A 16,145-nucleotide genomic window follows, 5' to 3' on the forward strand; every position below is an offset into this window, starting at 1 on the left:
CAATAATAATTGTTTTACATACGAGTGTTGTAACGTGACTTGACGTAGTCTAGGTATACTGGCTGTTTATATTTTACTATGACAGTATTAGAAGACTTTACTTGGTCTCTCACAAAAAATATATAATTTTGTAATTTTACACAAAATTGCGTCTCGTCTTACACAGAAATCTGATCTGAACATATTCGGAAGTACTTAAGCCCACCTTCCGCCGGAAACCATCCCCCAAGTGCAACCAACCCCTTGTAAATAACACCTGGTTTGTTGATAAATAGCTTTTTTTAATATTAAAACTCCATGTGAGGAGAAAATAGAGAATCTATACTTCTATACTATTATTTTTTTTATGATGATGACATAATTTGTATACAACCTTGAATTCTTTTTTTGGAATATCAGCATATTATATGACTGTATAATTAGTGTAATCCAAACACGTTTTGTTTCTATAAGATTATAAAATGTAAATATTATAGAAGATATATAAAATTTACGAGTGGCCGCATAAATTTACATTTGATTTAGTGTGTTAATAAAGGATTAATAATATAGTCTTATCAATGGAATGTTGTATTCTGCACATAGTAAGGTTAACAGAGGGAACCTAGTGTTAAGACACTCCATTTTATTTGTTTTTTTACTTACAATTAATAATGGGCTCCAACTTAAATTAAATTATATGAAAAAATGTTCTTATAATTGTGCAATTTTCATTCACTGCGTGCTTTTCAAATAATATTATGTTAATACATCACTTTTTTTTTATTAATTTTCTAAACGTGACAAGAGTGAAAACAAAATGGCCCCGCATTGTTAAACACTTCCGTGTTTATCATTAAGTGCTTAGCACACGTGCAGGGGCTTATATTGTAATGTTACAATTAACGGCGAATCGACAGACTTCCTCTTGCTTCCTTCCTCATTTTAACCACGTATAATAAATTAGTTCCACTACTCAGGTTCTGGCTCCATCATCACACCAGCTTGATAATAGTATGTTATTGTAAAGTCCCAATTATTACAACCTAATAAACGCGTTTACTAAAACAATATTATCAAATATGGAAAACTGAGGCCATTTGACTGTAAACTCTACAGGTTGTGAGTTCGGTTTCCACTCGAGGAAATAAAATATTTAATATCTTCATTTCCTCGCTCTGGCAACGAGCTAGCGTCGAGTTCCGTCGCTCAACACCAATGCTTACAGAATTCGGCGGAAAATGGAAATGGAAGCCCTTAACGCTAGGTTCCCAGGTTCCCACTGCCTACCCTGCTATGTGTGCGATATAACGTATAAAAAAATTGGAAAATTATTTTTTGTTTTTAAATACCATTTTCCTGTTTTTTACTCACTTTAATGTGCTTATAAATTTGAGAAACAGCCTTTTTTTTTAATATAAAGAATCCAAAATTTATTCTTATTATCAGCAAATTAAAATAAATTGAATTGCATAAAAATCTTATGAAGCATTTGTTTTAGTATATTTTAATAAGATTAATAAAACAAGTTTAATTTATGGATTTTGTTTGAATAGTTATCTTGTTTTAAATATATTTTTTATAGCTAGTATAGCGTTACCTGTACCTCGTATATAGCATGGTAGGCGGAGGAATCCTAGTGTTAAGACATTCCTTTTTATTTGTTTTGTTACCACAGCAATGGAATGGAAATAATTCATTCTTCCGAATGTTCGACGTCCCAGACGTCCTCAAAAAGCAAAATTAAAGAAAAAAATTATATAAATATTTCTTAATACATATTCAAGATGTAGAATATAACAGTACATTAAGAAATTAATAAAATTCTAAAGTACAAATGTTAGAGCAAGCTGCTATGCATCTGTCGCGCAGGTGCCTTTTAAATAGGGGAGGCTTAGACACCTGTGGCTCTTATGTTGTTGTAACAGAGTTCAGCTTGCTTTGGCACGTAATGTATACTATTCTTAGTTTATATATAACTTGGGGATATAATTTTTGGTGTAAATATAAGATAATTGGACAAGTTTTGCTTGGTTGTAAATATTTTATAATCTTTATTGTATATATATAAAACTCTTCCGTTACTAAGTGACTGACAGACAAAGCACAGACAAAACTACTGGACTTAGAAACGTTGACATTTGTAATGCGGCCTAGGAATAGAAACATATAGTGGATACTTTTACTATACATAGAAATATATAGATACATAGAAATATAATATATATATCTTTTATACAAAATATCAGTGTTTATTACGACTTATTACGTTAACTTTTCGTAAAGAAAACTTACTTTAACACAATTTTTTTCTAAAGTATGTTCTTATTTTAGATCTAAAGTTATATACACTTTACTCAATATATCCTCCCTTGTTTCAGCACCTCGCACCTCCTGTACTGGTGGTACCCCGAACAATCTTCCACCGCTCAGCTTCCACGCGGTCCATGGTGAAAATGTACGCGTCTCCCGCGACGGTGCTACGGCAAGACGTGTCGAGTCCTTCTGCAAGGGAGTGGCTTTCAGCGCTAGACCTGTTAGGGTTAATGAAAAGGTAAAGAATTCCTTTAAGTTTAAATGTATGATTTAATGTATGTAAACTTAATTAGTTCATAATGTATTATTTGGAAACACCTTTGAGGATAAAATCTAATAATAATATCTTTTTTTTCAGGTGTGCCTTCGTTTCCTTGAAATATCGAATAGCTGGAGTGGTGTTATACGTATTGGATTCACCACACACGATCCAACTACCCTAGCACATGCACTTCCAAAATATGCCTGTCCAGACCTCACGAATAAGCCAGGAAATTGGGCCAAGGCTTTAGGTGAAAGATTCTGTGAAAAGGATAACATTTTGTATTATTACGTGAATTCCGCGGGTGATGTCCATTTCGGTGTTAATGGAGAAGATAAAGGGTTGTTCTTCTCCGGAGTTGATACAAGGAGTCCATTATGGGCCTTAGTTGATGTCTACGGTAACTGTACAGCAGTTCAGTTTGCAGATCCAAGAGCTCCCAACCAAGTTAGAAGATGCACACAAAGCCCGGTTGCAGAAGAATCTGATAGATTAGCTAGTAGCATGAGGTCGTTATCCGTTGAAGAACCTCTTCCACCGCCCAGATATCAGAACCCACTGGTGCCACTAAGTCTCCACAGGACGAAAGGCAGAAATGTACAATTTATTAATGATAGAGGCGTCGCTGCGAGAATTGAAGCGGAATTCTGCCAAGGATACGTGTTCACAGCTCGTCCAATGCGCCCAGGACAAACGATTGTAGTCCAAATATTAGCTACGGAAATAGCTTATGCGGGAAGCTTAGCTATTGGCCTGACATCATGCGATCCAGCTATCCTAAGATCCTGTGATCTACCAGATGATGCCGAACAGTTGTTAGATCGCCCTGAGTATTGGGTAGTGAGACGTGACGCCGCGAACGGGCTTAGGCGAGGCGATGAATTAGCTGTCACTTTGACATTAGACGGCGAAGTGCGAGTCAGTAGAAACGGATCGAATCCAGTGACAGTTATGCATGTAGACCATACTCTAAGATTGTGGGCGTTTGTGGATATATATGGAGCTACTCAGAAAGTTAGGATGTTAAGTTCTCAAGTTCTTCAAGCTCAAACTCCCCCTCAACAGTTGAGGGTTTTGACGGGATCAGCAGCACCGTTGGCAGCAGGTGCTGGGGGTACAGTTCTGGTTGTCAGTCTACCACCACAAAACGGCGCCCAGAATATAGCTAACCAGCAGGGACTGACGTTGGCCAGTGCGCATTATATTGAGGTGAGTTTATGAAATGATTTGTTTGTTTTTATAGCCAGCTAATTTCGTATATATAAAACTTGTTAGTCTTACATATCTATAACAGACATCGTATTCTTATTTATAGGCAAACTCAACATGTATAAAGAAATCAAAATTTTAAAAAATACTAAATCAATACAGTTTGTGTTGTGCAATTTTTAAACCTATACAAACAAAATATTCAATATAAAAGAAAAAAGAAACAATACATTTTTTTTATTGTTATTAAATTACACACTAATAATTGTATCCTTCTTTTACAGCCCATACAAACGTCGTCCCAGCTTTGCCTAGCTAATCTCCAGCCTATCGCTCCAGCACCTTCATGCTCCAACCAACCACCCTACCGTCCAAGAAATGAAGGTCAATGCGTTTCCACTAGCCAGAACAACTCCAACGAACAACTCCAATTGCCAAACGGCCACGAGCCTTTGAGGATCGAGAGGGTCCCTGGACCTTCCACCAGTAGATCTATACCTTCAAGCTCCCACCATACTTATTCAGTGATAGGTGAAGGTCTAACTGGAACAGAATGTACTATATGCTATGAGAATCCCATAGATAGTGTGTTATATATGTGTGGGCATATGTGCATGTGCTACAGATGTGCTGTGCAACAGTGGAGGGGCAAGGGTGGTGGGCAGTGCCCATTGTGCAGAGCACAGATTAAAGATGTCATCCGTACCTATAAATCTTGATGAGTAAATAATTAATGGGTGAAGCGAGAGTGTGTAACGATCAGATTGAATGGGAGCGATAGTGTGTGACATATGTTTAAGATTATAAAAAATATGCCAAAAATTCAGATACTCGACTCTGATGGTGTTTGATTGATTAATTAATTTTTAATATATTATATATGATAATAATGCTAAGCTAAGTTCCCAAAAATATATATATTGTATTGTATTGTATTATATATTATATTAATATTATGTTAGTGTATTCAGTATGTAAATATGGCGGACGATTTGAAAATTGGGATTGAGATGATTAAAAAAAAATTTTTTTTTCCTTCACTCATTTTGCAAACCGATCATAAAACATTATAATGACATGGTTAAGAAATGCTTCGGAATTAATTTGGCTGTAACGTTGTAGATGTATATGTAATATAAGAATAACGTTAAATTTTTAATAATATATACGTATTGGTTAGTCTATGATAGTTATGTCCCGTGAAATGAAGAAAAAAAGTAATTTATCGATTGAATACCGATTTTTAATGGAATGATATTTTTCTCTACAATGATAAAAAATAATATTGCTTCACCAATATGTTAATAATCATATATTTTTGAAGCAATTTACAACATCGGTCTTAATTTTCTTGATTTTTTTTATTTGATTCGTATTGACGTATTAATTAAGCGTTAATTAACTGCGAGGCTCACAGCAGTAGTTTTGCTAGATGATTAAGATATAGGGTTCCTGAGAATAGAATTTCTAAAAAAAATGATTATTAATAACTATATATGACTTAAAAGTCTTACACTGGTAATTTATATTTAACTTAAAATCGATTTTCGACTCACTTAAAATTGATATAAATTAATAGTGTAACAACACTCGGCTTCCAAACATACGTCCACAGATAATGAATGATAGATTCGATGCATTTAATTTTTTTCTTGTAATACTTACTGACATTTTTAATTTGTAATATTTTGATAGCAGTTCCTATAATGGGCGGTTTTCAAATATATATGCATATTAGTAATCTTCATTTATCTTTTTTCTACATATTATTGAGTTGATTATTTTTAATAGATATATTTATTATTTTTCAATTGGATCGAATATTTAATTAAATTCGGCCCGTAGATCAAGCGCTATGGCGCTGTGTTGCTAAAGTTAAATATTACGTATCTAAAGTTAATGTAAAACCGCCCAAAGCATCACAATTTTTTTAATTTATAATCTATAAAATTATATCACCACAGGTAAAAATTCATTAAGTAATTTAATAACAACTATAATTTAACTTAACTCATCTATTTTTCTTCGGAGGCAGAGAATCTAATTAGATACTCTGTTTTCCCACTTTCCATCTTTTCAGAGTCAACAAGGGTTTTTTAAATAATTTATCCCGAAATGGGGATCTGATCCCCAACTATCGCGTTTACTGTCAATAACTGTCAAATCTAACAATTTCTTTGCTCAATTCTAATCCTGTACATATCATTTTATACTAATATCTATACCTATATTAGATTATTTGAAGTCTGAGTATTTGCATTTTCAATTTAAAATCATTCCTTTCTAATATATTTCTTTAAGAGCTATATATTGATTACCAATTTTCGTACCAAAACACTTGTAGCCAGTTTTTTTTTATTTTAGAATATTTTTAAGATTAAGACATCAGATTTTGTATAATGTATGCATAATGTAATGAGAAGTTTTGAAGTTAATTTGGTTAATTAACAAAAATAAGCAACAGAATCTGTACATAAAATTATTTTTTATCGAATTTTCAAAAACAAATGCTATCAACTCAATTTAAGTATTTTTTTCGATAATTATGTTTTTTTTTGTAATCTGGAATGACATTTGTTATATCATTAAGTAGTGATCAGGTTTTTATAAGTCTTATTGATATACTCGTTGCTATATAATAGTCCAATTTGTATTTTTTATATTTGCTAAAGGAAATATCTATTTTTTTGTACAAAACACAAATAGAATATTTATGTTATGATACTCTGTTTTTGAGTAAACATATTTTTGTTGTATAATTTTATTTTTTCTGGTCAAATTGGACTATATATAGCCCAGAGTTTAGTCTAGTTTGTGCAATTCTACATTTGACAACAAATTTATATGTAGAATTATTATTATTATTAATTTGTAATTTATGACATGTAATTTATTTTAGTGTTTGTAATTTTTATACCAAAACTGTGACCAGTTTATTTAACTTGTTAATTTTAATACAACATTTGTAATATTGATATATGTTTGAAATTATCTTTTGTATTGTTCTTTTTTTATTTTTTAAATTTTTGTCCATTGATACATTTTTATCTGTCGATTTAATAAAGTACATGATATATTAATTATATTATTAATGTATGCACAAAGTATCTAATACAGGCGATAGATTAAAAATATATAATTTTGTAATTTTATAATTAATTCAATTTCAAAATTTCAAGCATATATAAATACCATTTATTTATGTGATAATATTCTGCGACATTATGTTTATTCCCATGGTCCCTGTTGTACAGCGTTCTTCATCTAGTCGTTAATTTATTTTGAAAAAAACCTTCATTTGATTACGATGTTGGAGTTTAGATAAGTTTTCAATTAAAATGGTTATTAAAAGTACTTGTTTTTTTATCCTTTGATTATTGTTTTATTCCCTTAAATAATACAATTTTGCAGTAAGAAATATTATAACATTGCTATCAGCATTTCATTGGTACATAAAATAAAAAATGAAACTTTAATTTCAATCTTTTTATATCTATAGTTATAAATAGTTATTTATTCTATTACAATTACAAATTGAGCTTTTGTGGCGTAGTAGTATGTCTGTAAACGTAATGGTTCTGTATCGAGAAGTGAAGGACTGAGTGTCTTGACACAATCCTTCTGCCACCCTTGTTATATGCGAGGTAAAATATGACAGAAAAAGATACTCAATAATTCTTAAATTAAGCGCTAAAATTTATAAATAATTTAGTAATAAGTACTTACATCACATTAAAGCGTTTTTCAAAGAGATCTATATCTGGTAATGGGGGCCCCAAATAATAAAACTATTATAGAAGTTCGATGAGCTATACACATTATATCAGACATGACATTATACCAGATGAAATACATTATATTATATCAGATGAAATACTTTAACATATTAAATTATTAGGAAATTTAGAATCACATATAATAAATATTTAAAAAAAAACAGCATAAAAAAGTAATAAAAATAACCGTAAAAAATAAACAATTTTTATGTTTTACAAGATTCAGATATAACATATAATATTTACAATATGTAATTGATGAAATCAATCTATAAATAATTAGAAACCTTAATTATAATAAAAAAAAAAATATAAAAGCAAAATTTTTAATATAAATTAATTAAAATCACTAAATATTTTTTAATTTATACAAAACTTTTGAGAATATTTTTAATCTGTGCTGTATTTTTCATGGCAAGTATCCGATCGTTAGATTTATTTATTTTATTTTATACATAGCGTCAGGATACAAAAAGTATTGTTATTGAAATTACGTTAACTTATCATAACCTTTTTATTATAATTTATGATTTAATTATATTATTTAATAATGAAATAACAGAAGTTTTCTAATATTTAATGTGAGTTTTAATACAAAATTCAGCGTAGATACGAAATAAACGACAAAAGGTGAGTTGTTCATTCAAAACAATAATTAAATTAAATTAGTTCATTACACCGATATCAATTAATAACATGTGCTTAATATTGTACAAACTATAAAGTTTCTTATTAAATGAGACAATAATTACGTAGTAAATGTATTGAAACTAAATAAATTGATAATTTGTTAAATAATGTATGAATAATACTTTCTTTTCATTTGTCATTTTAGTATATAACTGTACTATAGTGTGAATGGCCTGGATATAATACAACATGTTTATTGTTATTACTTTATTCTGTACTAACTTTGCCGGCGACTCTTGCGTAGGAATGTAAAATATTTTTAGACATATATATCTATATCCATCAATGATCATTGTGGTGTACTGGCTTTTGACTATGACTAACATTTATCTGTTAACATAATAATTGTAGATTCAATTCCCTCCAAGAGGAATGAATTATTTCCATTTTCCTCTACCAGCCATTTTCCTTGCCAGAGGGCAAGGTGATAGTGCCATACACAAACAGTGTCAAGAAAATCAGTGCATGGGGAAAGGAGTGCCCTAACTAGATTTCCTCTGCTTATACTACTATGTGGAACCTAAAAAAAAATTACATATAAACCTACTGTTACTACTACTACACTTGGATTTATTTATAATTCTAGTCTTAAGATTGAAAAAATGCAGATAATATATTAAAATATTTGTTTATTATTGCTGTATCCTGAGTTGAAAGATGAAGTTAAGACAATCTTTTCTCTATATTTTTGTATTTAGTGGCGAGTTTTAACATTTAATTTTGTCTTGTTACCAGAATGACAAAATGAAAATAATTAATTCCCCCTGAGTGCAATAGAACCCATAAACATTATGTTTACATTTGTGATGGCAACATTTTTTAACATATGAATACTGCATTTCACTAATTCCTTCTTTATGCATAATACCTTATTTAAAAATAATGAATAAAATTATCACCCCTTACAGATGTTCTGTGTACAAGAAAAGGAATCACCTCACTCAGAAACCTTCAGAACAACTGACAAAGACCCTCTTAACACACAATCCGACTCAAGCGATGACGAGCCTGACCCAAAACGCTTAAAATTTTCAACCCCTGACTTAAAATTACAAGTTTATCAACTACCCTCATTCAAAACACAGAGTTCTTTATCAATATTTCCATCTACTCCCACTTCGACGTTACCCAAATTTGTAAATAATCCCTTAAACTTAGCGAATCCTCTAGCTTTTGCCACATCAAGTCTAAATAGTAATAATTTAGTTAAAAGTTTACAAAATAGATATTCTTTGCCGTCAAAGTTGACTATTACACCTGTAAAAACAGTGAGTGATGGTGAAATAGTTAGATATAAGAAGAATGGTGAGGTAGCCAAAAAAAGAGGTCCCCCGAAAGGTTATAAAAGGAAACCTAAGGATTTGTCACAGAGTTTTACTAATGGAGCTTTATTACAGGTGGGTATTTTTGTTTTTTTTTAGGCTGTATCCTGCATATAACAGGGATACAGTAAGATTCCTTAGTTTCATTAGGTTTCTCTGACTACCCTTCTTATAGCAGGGTAAGCAGAGGGAACACAATTGTTAAGATACTAAATACTTTTTTCACTTTGCCTTAATTTCTAGACAATATGTGAGTTAGGGGAACCCAACACTCGAGTTTTGTCTTAGAACAAATGAAATGAAATTAATTTATTCTGCCGAGTGGGAACCAAACCTGCAGCAATCTCTTAAAGATCGCGCGATGATTCAAGAAAATGCTATGTTCAGTAGTTTGTAGATTTTTAGCTCTTTTTTCTATTTGTTTGTTTACTTTGTAGAATATATTGTGTTGGTTGATGTTTTTCATTATCACTTTTATTTTATTATTTTCTTGTTTATTCCAGGCGCAAAACACAATATTAACGAGTCTGTTAGCAGCGAATACAACGTTAACCACAATCACGCCCCCACCACCTCCAGAACCAGTGCCAGAAATTAAATTACCCCCAGGTAAGTAATTTACCCCCTAGTAATAATACATCCTAAGAAATTTACCCCTTTGTAACCACACCCTAACGCAACCAACTGGAATACAACCAGTTTTATTGATCAATAAATACATTTGTCGGCGGCGTTGAGTTCCGCCACTCAATATGCAATGCCTCAAGAATTCGGCGGAAAGTTGGAAACGGAAGTGTCTTAATGGGAGTCTTAACGGAATGTCTTAACGCTAAGTTCCCAGGTTCCCTGTGCTTACCCTGCTATGTGCAGGGTATAGCGTGAAGCTTGTTAGCTTCACGCTATACCAGAGAGATAACCAGAGTTTGGTGTTAGCACCCTAATTTAAATTATTTTATTTAATTGAATATAAATATACATATGTATAAAACAAATATAATAGTCATAAAAAAAAGAAACTGACGTTTCTTAGTAGTTTCACACTAATTTCCCACATATATCCGATCTGCCTAATATTTGAGACAATGCGCGTTGATTGACGGATCCCAACACCGTCTTTTGTTTTGTTAACAGAGCAAGGAATTGAAGATTATTAATTCCCCTGACCGAAAATCGAACCCATGACCGTCAGACGGTCTCAAGCGTAGTAATAATAATTGAATGATATTCTTTAATTGTGTTTAACTCCCGATGAAAGCAGAGGCGTTGAAGCTTGTCGTGTCTGTATATGTGTGTATCTGTATGTTCATTTGTGGCATTGTACCTCCCAAATTAATGGTAATAAGTAGTAAGTCAGTAATGGTAAAAATTGCATTGAAAGATTGCTTTCTCAGAAATGATTTACAAAAATATATTGTTTGAAGATTATCAGCTCATTTCTAGTTGTTTGTTAATTTTTAGAGCTTTTATGTCGGGTGTTTTTAAGTATCAATTTTCTTAAAATTAGGTACGGAATTAGTAGAACTTCACTTGGACCCCGATGACTGGTTCCCAACGGAACCCTACAAAATGGTTTTCAGCAGGAAAAAGAACCCCAAGTGGAAGAATTTTCCCTACAGATGTGAACATTGTTTTAAAGTAAGCCTTTTTGATTATTCTTTCCATTTATAGCCTTAATTAAACAGATATATCCTTTTAAAAAAAAAAAAAATTTTAAATTTATAATAAATCATTTGCATATAAGCATTAACTTTTAGTCTAAATTTATCAATTTTGTTATGTATTTCTCTATATAATTTATTTGATATACAAAAATACTTTATTGTACTAGCGTTAACTATTTCTCAACCCGCATTGCCTGCAGAATTCGGCGGAAAATGGGGAACGGAAGTGTCTTAATGGGAACGAAGTGTCTTAACAGTAATTCCCAGTCTTCATCTGCCTACCTTGCCATGTGCGAGATAAAGCGTGAAATTAAGAAAAAAATACTATTATTAAACAAATTCTTCCAAATTTTTCAGGGTTACCGCGTAATATCAACCCTCGTCAGCCATTCCGAGACCCGCCACGGTTGTGCGCCGCGTAACTTAGCCCTGCCGTGCCCGTGTTGCCCCCACGTGTCGCTGAGACGGAAACAACATAAGAAACACTTGGAAGTTCACGAGGGGAGGAGACATAGGATCTTTTGCCTTTATTGTTTACCACCAGGTGGGTTCAATTTTTTTATATTTTTTGGTCAGATTATCATTGTATTTAGGTAGGTAGAAAATCATTATATTTTTATGGAGAAAGCTTTAGAATTAGAAAATTTTGAATATTAGAAGGAACATATTATTTTGTCGTTATTTATGGCACTACCAGGTGGAAAAAGGTTCAGTTTTGGTTTCCAGGTGGGGGTACAGGTGACTTATTTTTTTTTTATCTTATTTTATTTTTATATGGCCTCAATATATTTTATTGTCTTGTTATGAAAGAAAGACCCCCTTATGAAGAAAACATTGCAAGTATTTGTAGGTTTTTGGCCGTATTTTATGGCTTCATTATATCTTGTAACAAAGGAAGTGTTGATAGTTATTTTATAAATATTTGTTATCTTTTTAGGAAGAAATAGGAGGATCTTGAAATTTCATTTCATATTCACCATGATCACGATCTTTATTTATGTACATAGCAAATTCGAATATGTATGACTTGTATAATATTCTTATATAAACTATTAAAAATAAAATACTAACGTCAGAATGAATATTATATAGACTTCACTCTGCTGAACTACATCACGACACGAGTTCAAATACAAAAATTCTCTTTAAACAAAATGTTTTTAATAAAATATACCATTTTTTTTATTTACAGTGGACCCAAAAGAGGCTTACGTAAAGGAATCCATTAAATACCCCTTCGATAAGTTCCCACAATATTGGTACGCATCAGAGGAGTCGTTGCGTTTACACAAAAAAAGAAAACACCCTTATGCCGCCATGTTCAACTACAATTGGTATTGTACGTGGGGTGAGAACACGCCGAATAGTTAGAGGTGGAAGGAAATAGTCACAACCATTATAGGTTTTGGTAGAATTGTCTTTACTAAAAGAGAAAATAATCATACATTTGAAGACTTGCATAGATTCAATAATCTAAAAATGCAATCATTTTTTTTTCTTATAATATTTGTTAACAATTTTTCCCTAATAAGTTTTAATCGATTTTTTTTTCCACCAAAAGAGAAAATAACAAAAAGCCTAAAAAGCATATTTAGTTATAATTTGTATTATACGTGAATTATCAATAATTATGTTGTATAGCTATAAATGGTAGAAATTTTCTACTTATAGCGGCCAGAGTACGTTATACGTTTTTAAGACGTGGTGGTTCTCTACTAAACGCTTAAATGATTGATACAAAGTGATAGTTTTTTTTTATTAATATGGATGAATGTAGAATATTTGTCAATTTTTTTTACAAAATCGAGGTCAAAACAATTTAATAAATAAAAACCACTTTTAATAATTCTTAAAATGAAAATAACACCTTTTTAACATATTAATAAGAAAAATTCTAAAAAAATAAAAAAAAATCCAATTCTTTATTGGCTTTTTGAAAACTTTCCCAAAAGTCCGTGAAAGTAAATTGAAATTTACCTTCATTCATTCATTTTTCAATCATTTAGTCCATTCTTTTTCATAAATGTACATACCTACAATAAATCACAAAGCATTTTTTTAATAAATAATTAAGTGAGATTTTTACAAATAAATTAAGTATTAAAAAAAACGCCTGATAGTTTGTAATTTTTAGTATTTTTTAACGATGGCAGCACTGGACATTGTACTTACGTAGTGTTGCTATATAAGTAATTGAATTAAGTAATTTTTAAGTAATAATTTTAATAATAATGTGTATATTTTTGTAAGACAGCTTTTTAAAGGTATTTTAATTGTAGAAATGTGCCTTGGATACATTCCATTGTATAATAACTGTACTGATATTGTTGTCACTACAAAACACTCTTTTGTACTGACGATTTAATGACAACTCTACATTATATGCAAAAAGTTGTTTTAAAAAATTTAACTGTTTTAATCGATTATGATATACTTGGACTGTTCCCTAAGTTGAAATAAACCATATTTAAATCAAAAAGGATAATCTAAATATGACTTGGTTTCCAAGTAATTTGTGGACAAATTACTCGGAAACCAAGTTCTGTTCCCCCGCACTGCTATATTTTCTAGATATTGCATGTTGAGTGGCGGGACTTAATGCCACGCTTTGCGTCGTTAACAGAGATAGAAAATAAAGCCACTGCGTTATAATATATTTTTTATCTATATTAATAATAATAATTGGGACGGAGTGTTAGGTGGGCCTAGGTACCCAGGATCAATCTGCCTATCCTGCTATGTGCGTTAAGCAGCCAGAAGCTTAAAACAAAATATTAATAATACAGTGTTGTTAATTAAATTAATTATATAATTTAGTTTTAAAACCTATTTTTATACTATCTATATATAAGATTATTTGTAAATATTTTTATATTAGAAAGTATATAGCTTAGTGATTGACATGATTATTCCCTGAGAAATCGATTTGAATTTTTCTTACAATTGAATAAGTTTAATTGATTTCTAAGTATTGATTTTTTTATAATCAAAAAAGGATAGTCGATTTTATAAAACCGCTTTAAAATATTTTTAATAGTAACTTTCTTAGCTTTTGATTTCAATGTAACTCTAAAAATATGTATTTTTTTACTTTTACCTTTTGTAAGGTAGTATATTAGTTATATGAAAAATAGCATCATATTTTAATTGTTAATATAAACGATGTAAAGTGTTTTTATATCTATGTAAATAATTCTATTAAAATCTCTTTGATCTCAAATATCAACTTTTGCACACCGCCATAGTAGTCTATTTTCTTGTATTATTATTATATTAGCTTTAATCTTCAATTTCGTCTGAGGGGGAGGTAACTCTGACAACAAGTATAGTGGGTTACATCAGAATGTTTAACGTGATGTAATATAGACTATAGCCTTCTTCGCTAAGTAGATTATACAAAAATGGTTTTTCAATTCGAACCAACACTTACTGAGATTAGCGCGTTCAACCAAACATACTTTGTAATATTAGTAAAGATAATTAACACTAAGCTATATCCTTTTTTTTTAAATGAACAAACGTACAAATGATTAGCAGTATTTTTTATATACATATTTGCATTTAAATCTAGTTTTTAATGTCCATAAATTTGTAGAAATAAGTGCGGATTCAATTCCCGTGTGCATATAGTTTTTCAATAACCAAATACGGTCAGTATTATTTTTTAAAGTGTTTTTTTAATTGATTTTGAGCCATCCCCGTCGTGTGTTGAGATTTTGTGTTCCAAGTTGTAGGGAAAAATGGGTATTCAAAGATTGAAGTGATTTTTAGTATTCCCTTCAGAAAATAGAAGTTACTGACACATTTTTCCGTTCCCTGTCTTTTCATTTAATTAAGAAAGAACTAATATTTAAATATATAACATTTTCTTTATACTTTCCGCCTTACAAATTTTTTATTTGATTTTTTTTACTTAAATTTATTGCTTTATATTTCAATATTATATGGATTCTCTATATAATATTGAAATGTAAAAATACTTCTATTGCGTATTACATTTATAAACGTTCTGTATAATACTTTAAAGAAAACACTTTTAGTATTTTTGTGTAAAATTAATAAGAAACAAGACGTCAATAGTTCGATGGTGGCATCAGAGTCATTATTAGTATTCCTAATGCGGGTAGCTGTAATTTTTTTAACTTAATTCTTTTTTACAATTTCGAATGAGCCAATAATAAATTAATTTATTTTTTAACATTTTTTATACTTTTATAATAATACTCGTCCTAAATGAAATGTTTGTAATTTTTGTAATTAAATATTTTTTTATGTATTGTTGTTTTTTTTATTTATTTGAATCTAGGGTCTATATAAATATTCTAGTTATGATTATTACAGCCTGACTAAAAGCGAAACTAATATATAAAGTATAAAATTAAGTATAATCGTCTCGAATTAGTATCACACCATATTTTGTCTAATGAACCATTTGTTGAAATATTTAATATTTTCATTTCATCGATCTAGCAACGAGGCAAAGCGTGATACTGAGTTACGTCAGTCAATACGCAATGCCTACAGAATGCCTACGGAAAGTGGGGAACGAAAGTGTCTTAACACTGGTTTCCAGGTTCCAATCTGCCTAACCTACTACGTGCGCGATACAGCGTGAATGAGCTTGAATGAAAAATGGCTTTTCTTTAGTTGGATACGTATGACTATTTACTAATTTCGATTTGAACTGAGGACCATCCAGTTGGCAGTTACTTTTAAATATTGTCCGGCTGACAGTGTAAATCTGCTAACAGGCGAAATCAGTATACGTATATTATCCGAAGGGTTTTACAATTTCGAATGTTCATTTGTATTCTCCAATATATGAAATAAAATAAAGGTCTATAAACATGTACGATTGCATAACGACAGAAAACGGATTTAGCCGCTTTACACTCTAAGCTGACGATAAATAAGCGTAGACAAAATTTCA

At 30.7% G+C, this 16,145-nt stretch overlaps 2 protein-coding genes and 1 long non-coding RNA gene across 5 annotated transcripts in view; 2 read left to right on the top strand and 1 right to left on the bottom strand.

Moving 5' to 3' along the window:
- The window catches only part of LOC146530333 (protein neuralized-like), a 33,447-nt gene extending 26,330 nt beyond the window's left edge, over positions 1 to 7,117 (top strand). For all 3 annotated transcript variants that reach the window (XM_085200849.1, XM_085200846.1, XM_085200847.1), the window contains exons 2-4: positions 2,361 to 2,533; positions 2,654 to 3,766; positions 4,051 to 7,117. In XM_085200849.1, coding sequence (XP_085056975.1) covers positions 2,361 to 2,533; positions 2,654 to 3,766; positions 4,051 to 4,485 — 1,721 coding nt within the window. In that variant the 3' untranslated portion in view covers positions 4,486 to 7,117. The remainder of the gene's footprint in view (positions 1 to 2,360; positions 2,534 to 2,653; positions 3,767 to 4,050) is intronic.
- Positions 1,723 to 7,737, bottom strand: LOC146530334 (uncharacterized). The gene is made up of 2 exons (XR_014878935.1): positions 7,493 to 7,737; positions 1,723 to 2,513 (listed from the first exon to the last, which is right to left on the bottom strand). It is a non-coding gene; the product is annotated as an uncharacterized LOC146530334 (long non-coding RNA).
- A 210-nt stretch (positions 7,738 to 7,947) lies between these two features.
- Positions 7,948 to 15,493, top strand: LOC146530335 (uncharacterized). The gene is made up of 6 exons (XM_085200876.1): positions 7,948 to 8,172; positions 9,141 to 9,629; positions 10,058 to 10,163; positions 11,059 to 11,189; positions 11,573 to 11,759; positions 12,408 to 15,493. The coding sequence occupies exons 2-6, from the start codon at positions 9,141 to 9,143 to the stop codon at positions 12,584 to 12,586; spliced, it is 1,092 nt and encodes a 363-aa protein (XP_085057002.1). The 5' UTR covers positions 7,948 to 8,172; the 3' UTR covers positions 12,587 to 15,493.
- The last annotated feature ends 652 nt before the right edge of the window (positions 15,494 to 16,145 follow it).

This window comes from Heliconius melpomene, chromosome 17, assembly GCF_056956725.1.
Source record: "Heliconius melpomene rosina isolate 202511_hmr_F chromosome 17, ASM5695672v1, whole genome shotgun sequence".
Classification (NCBI taxonomy): domain Eukaryota; kingdom Metazoa; phylum Arthropoda; class Insecta; order Lepidoptera; family Nymphalidae; genus Heliconius; species Heliconius melpomene.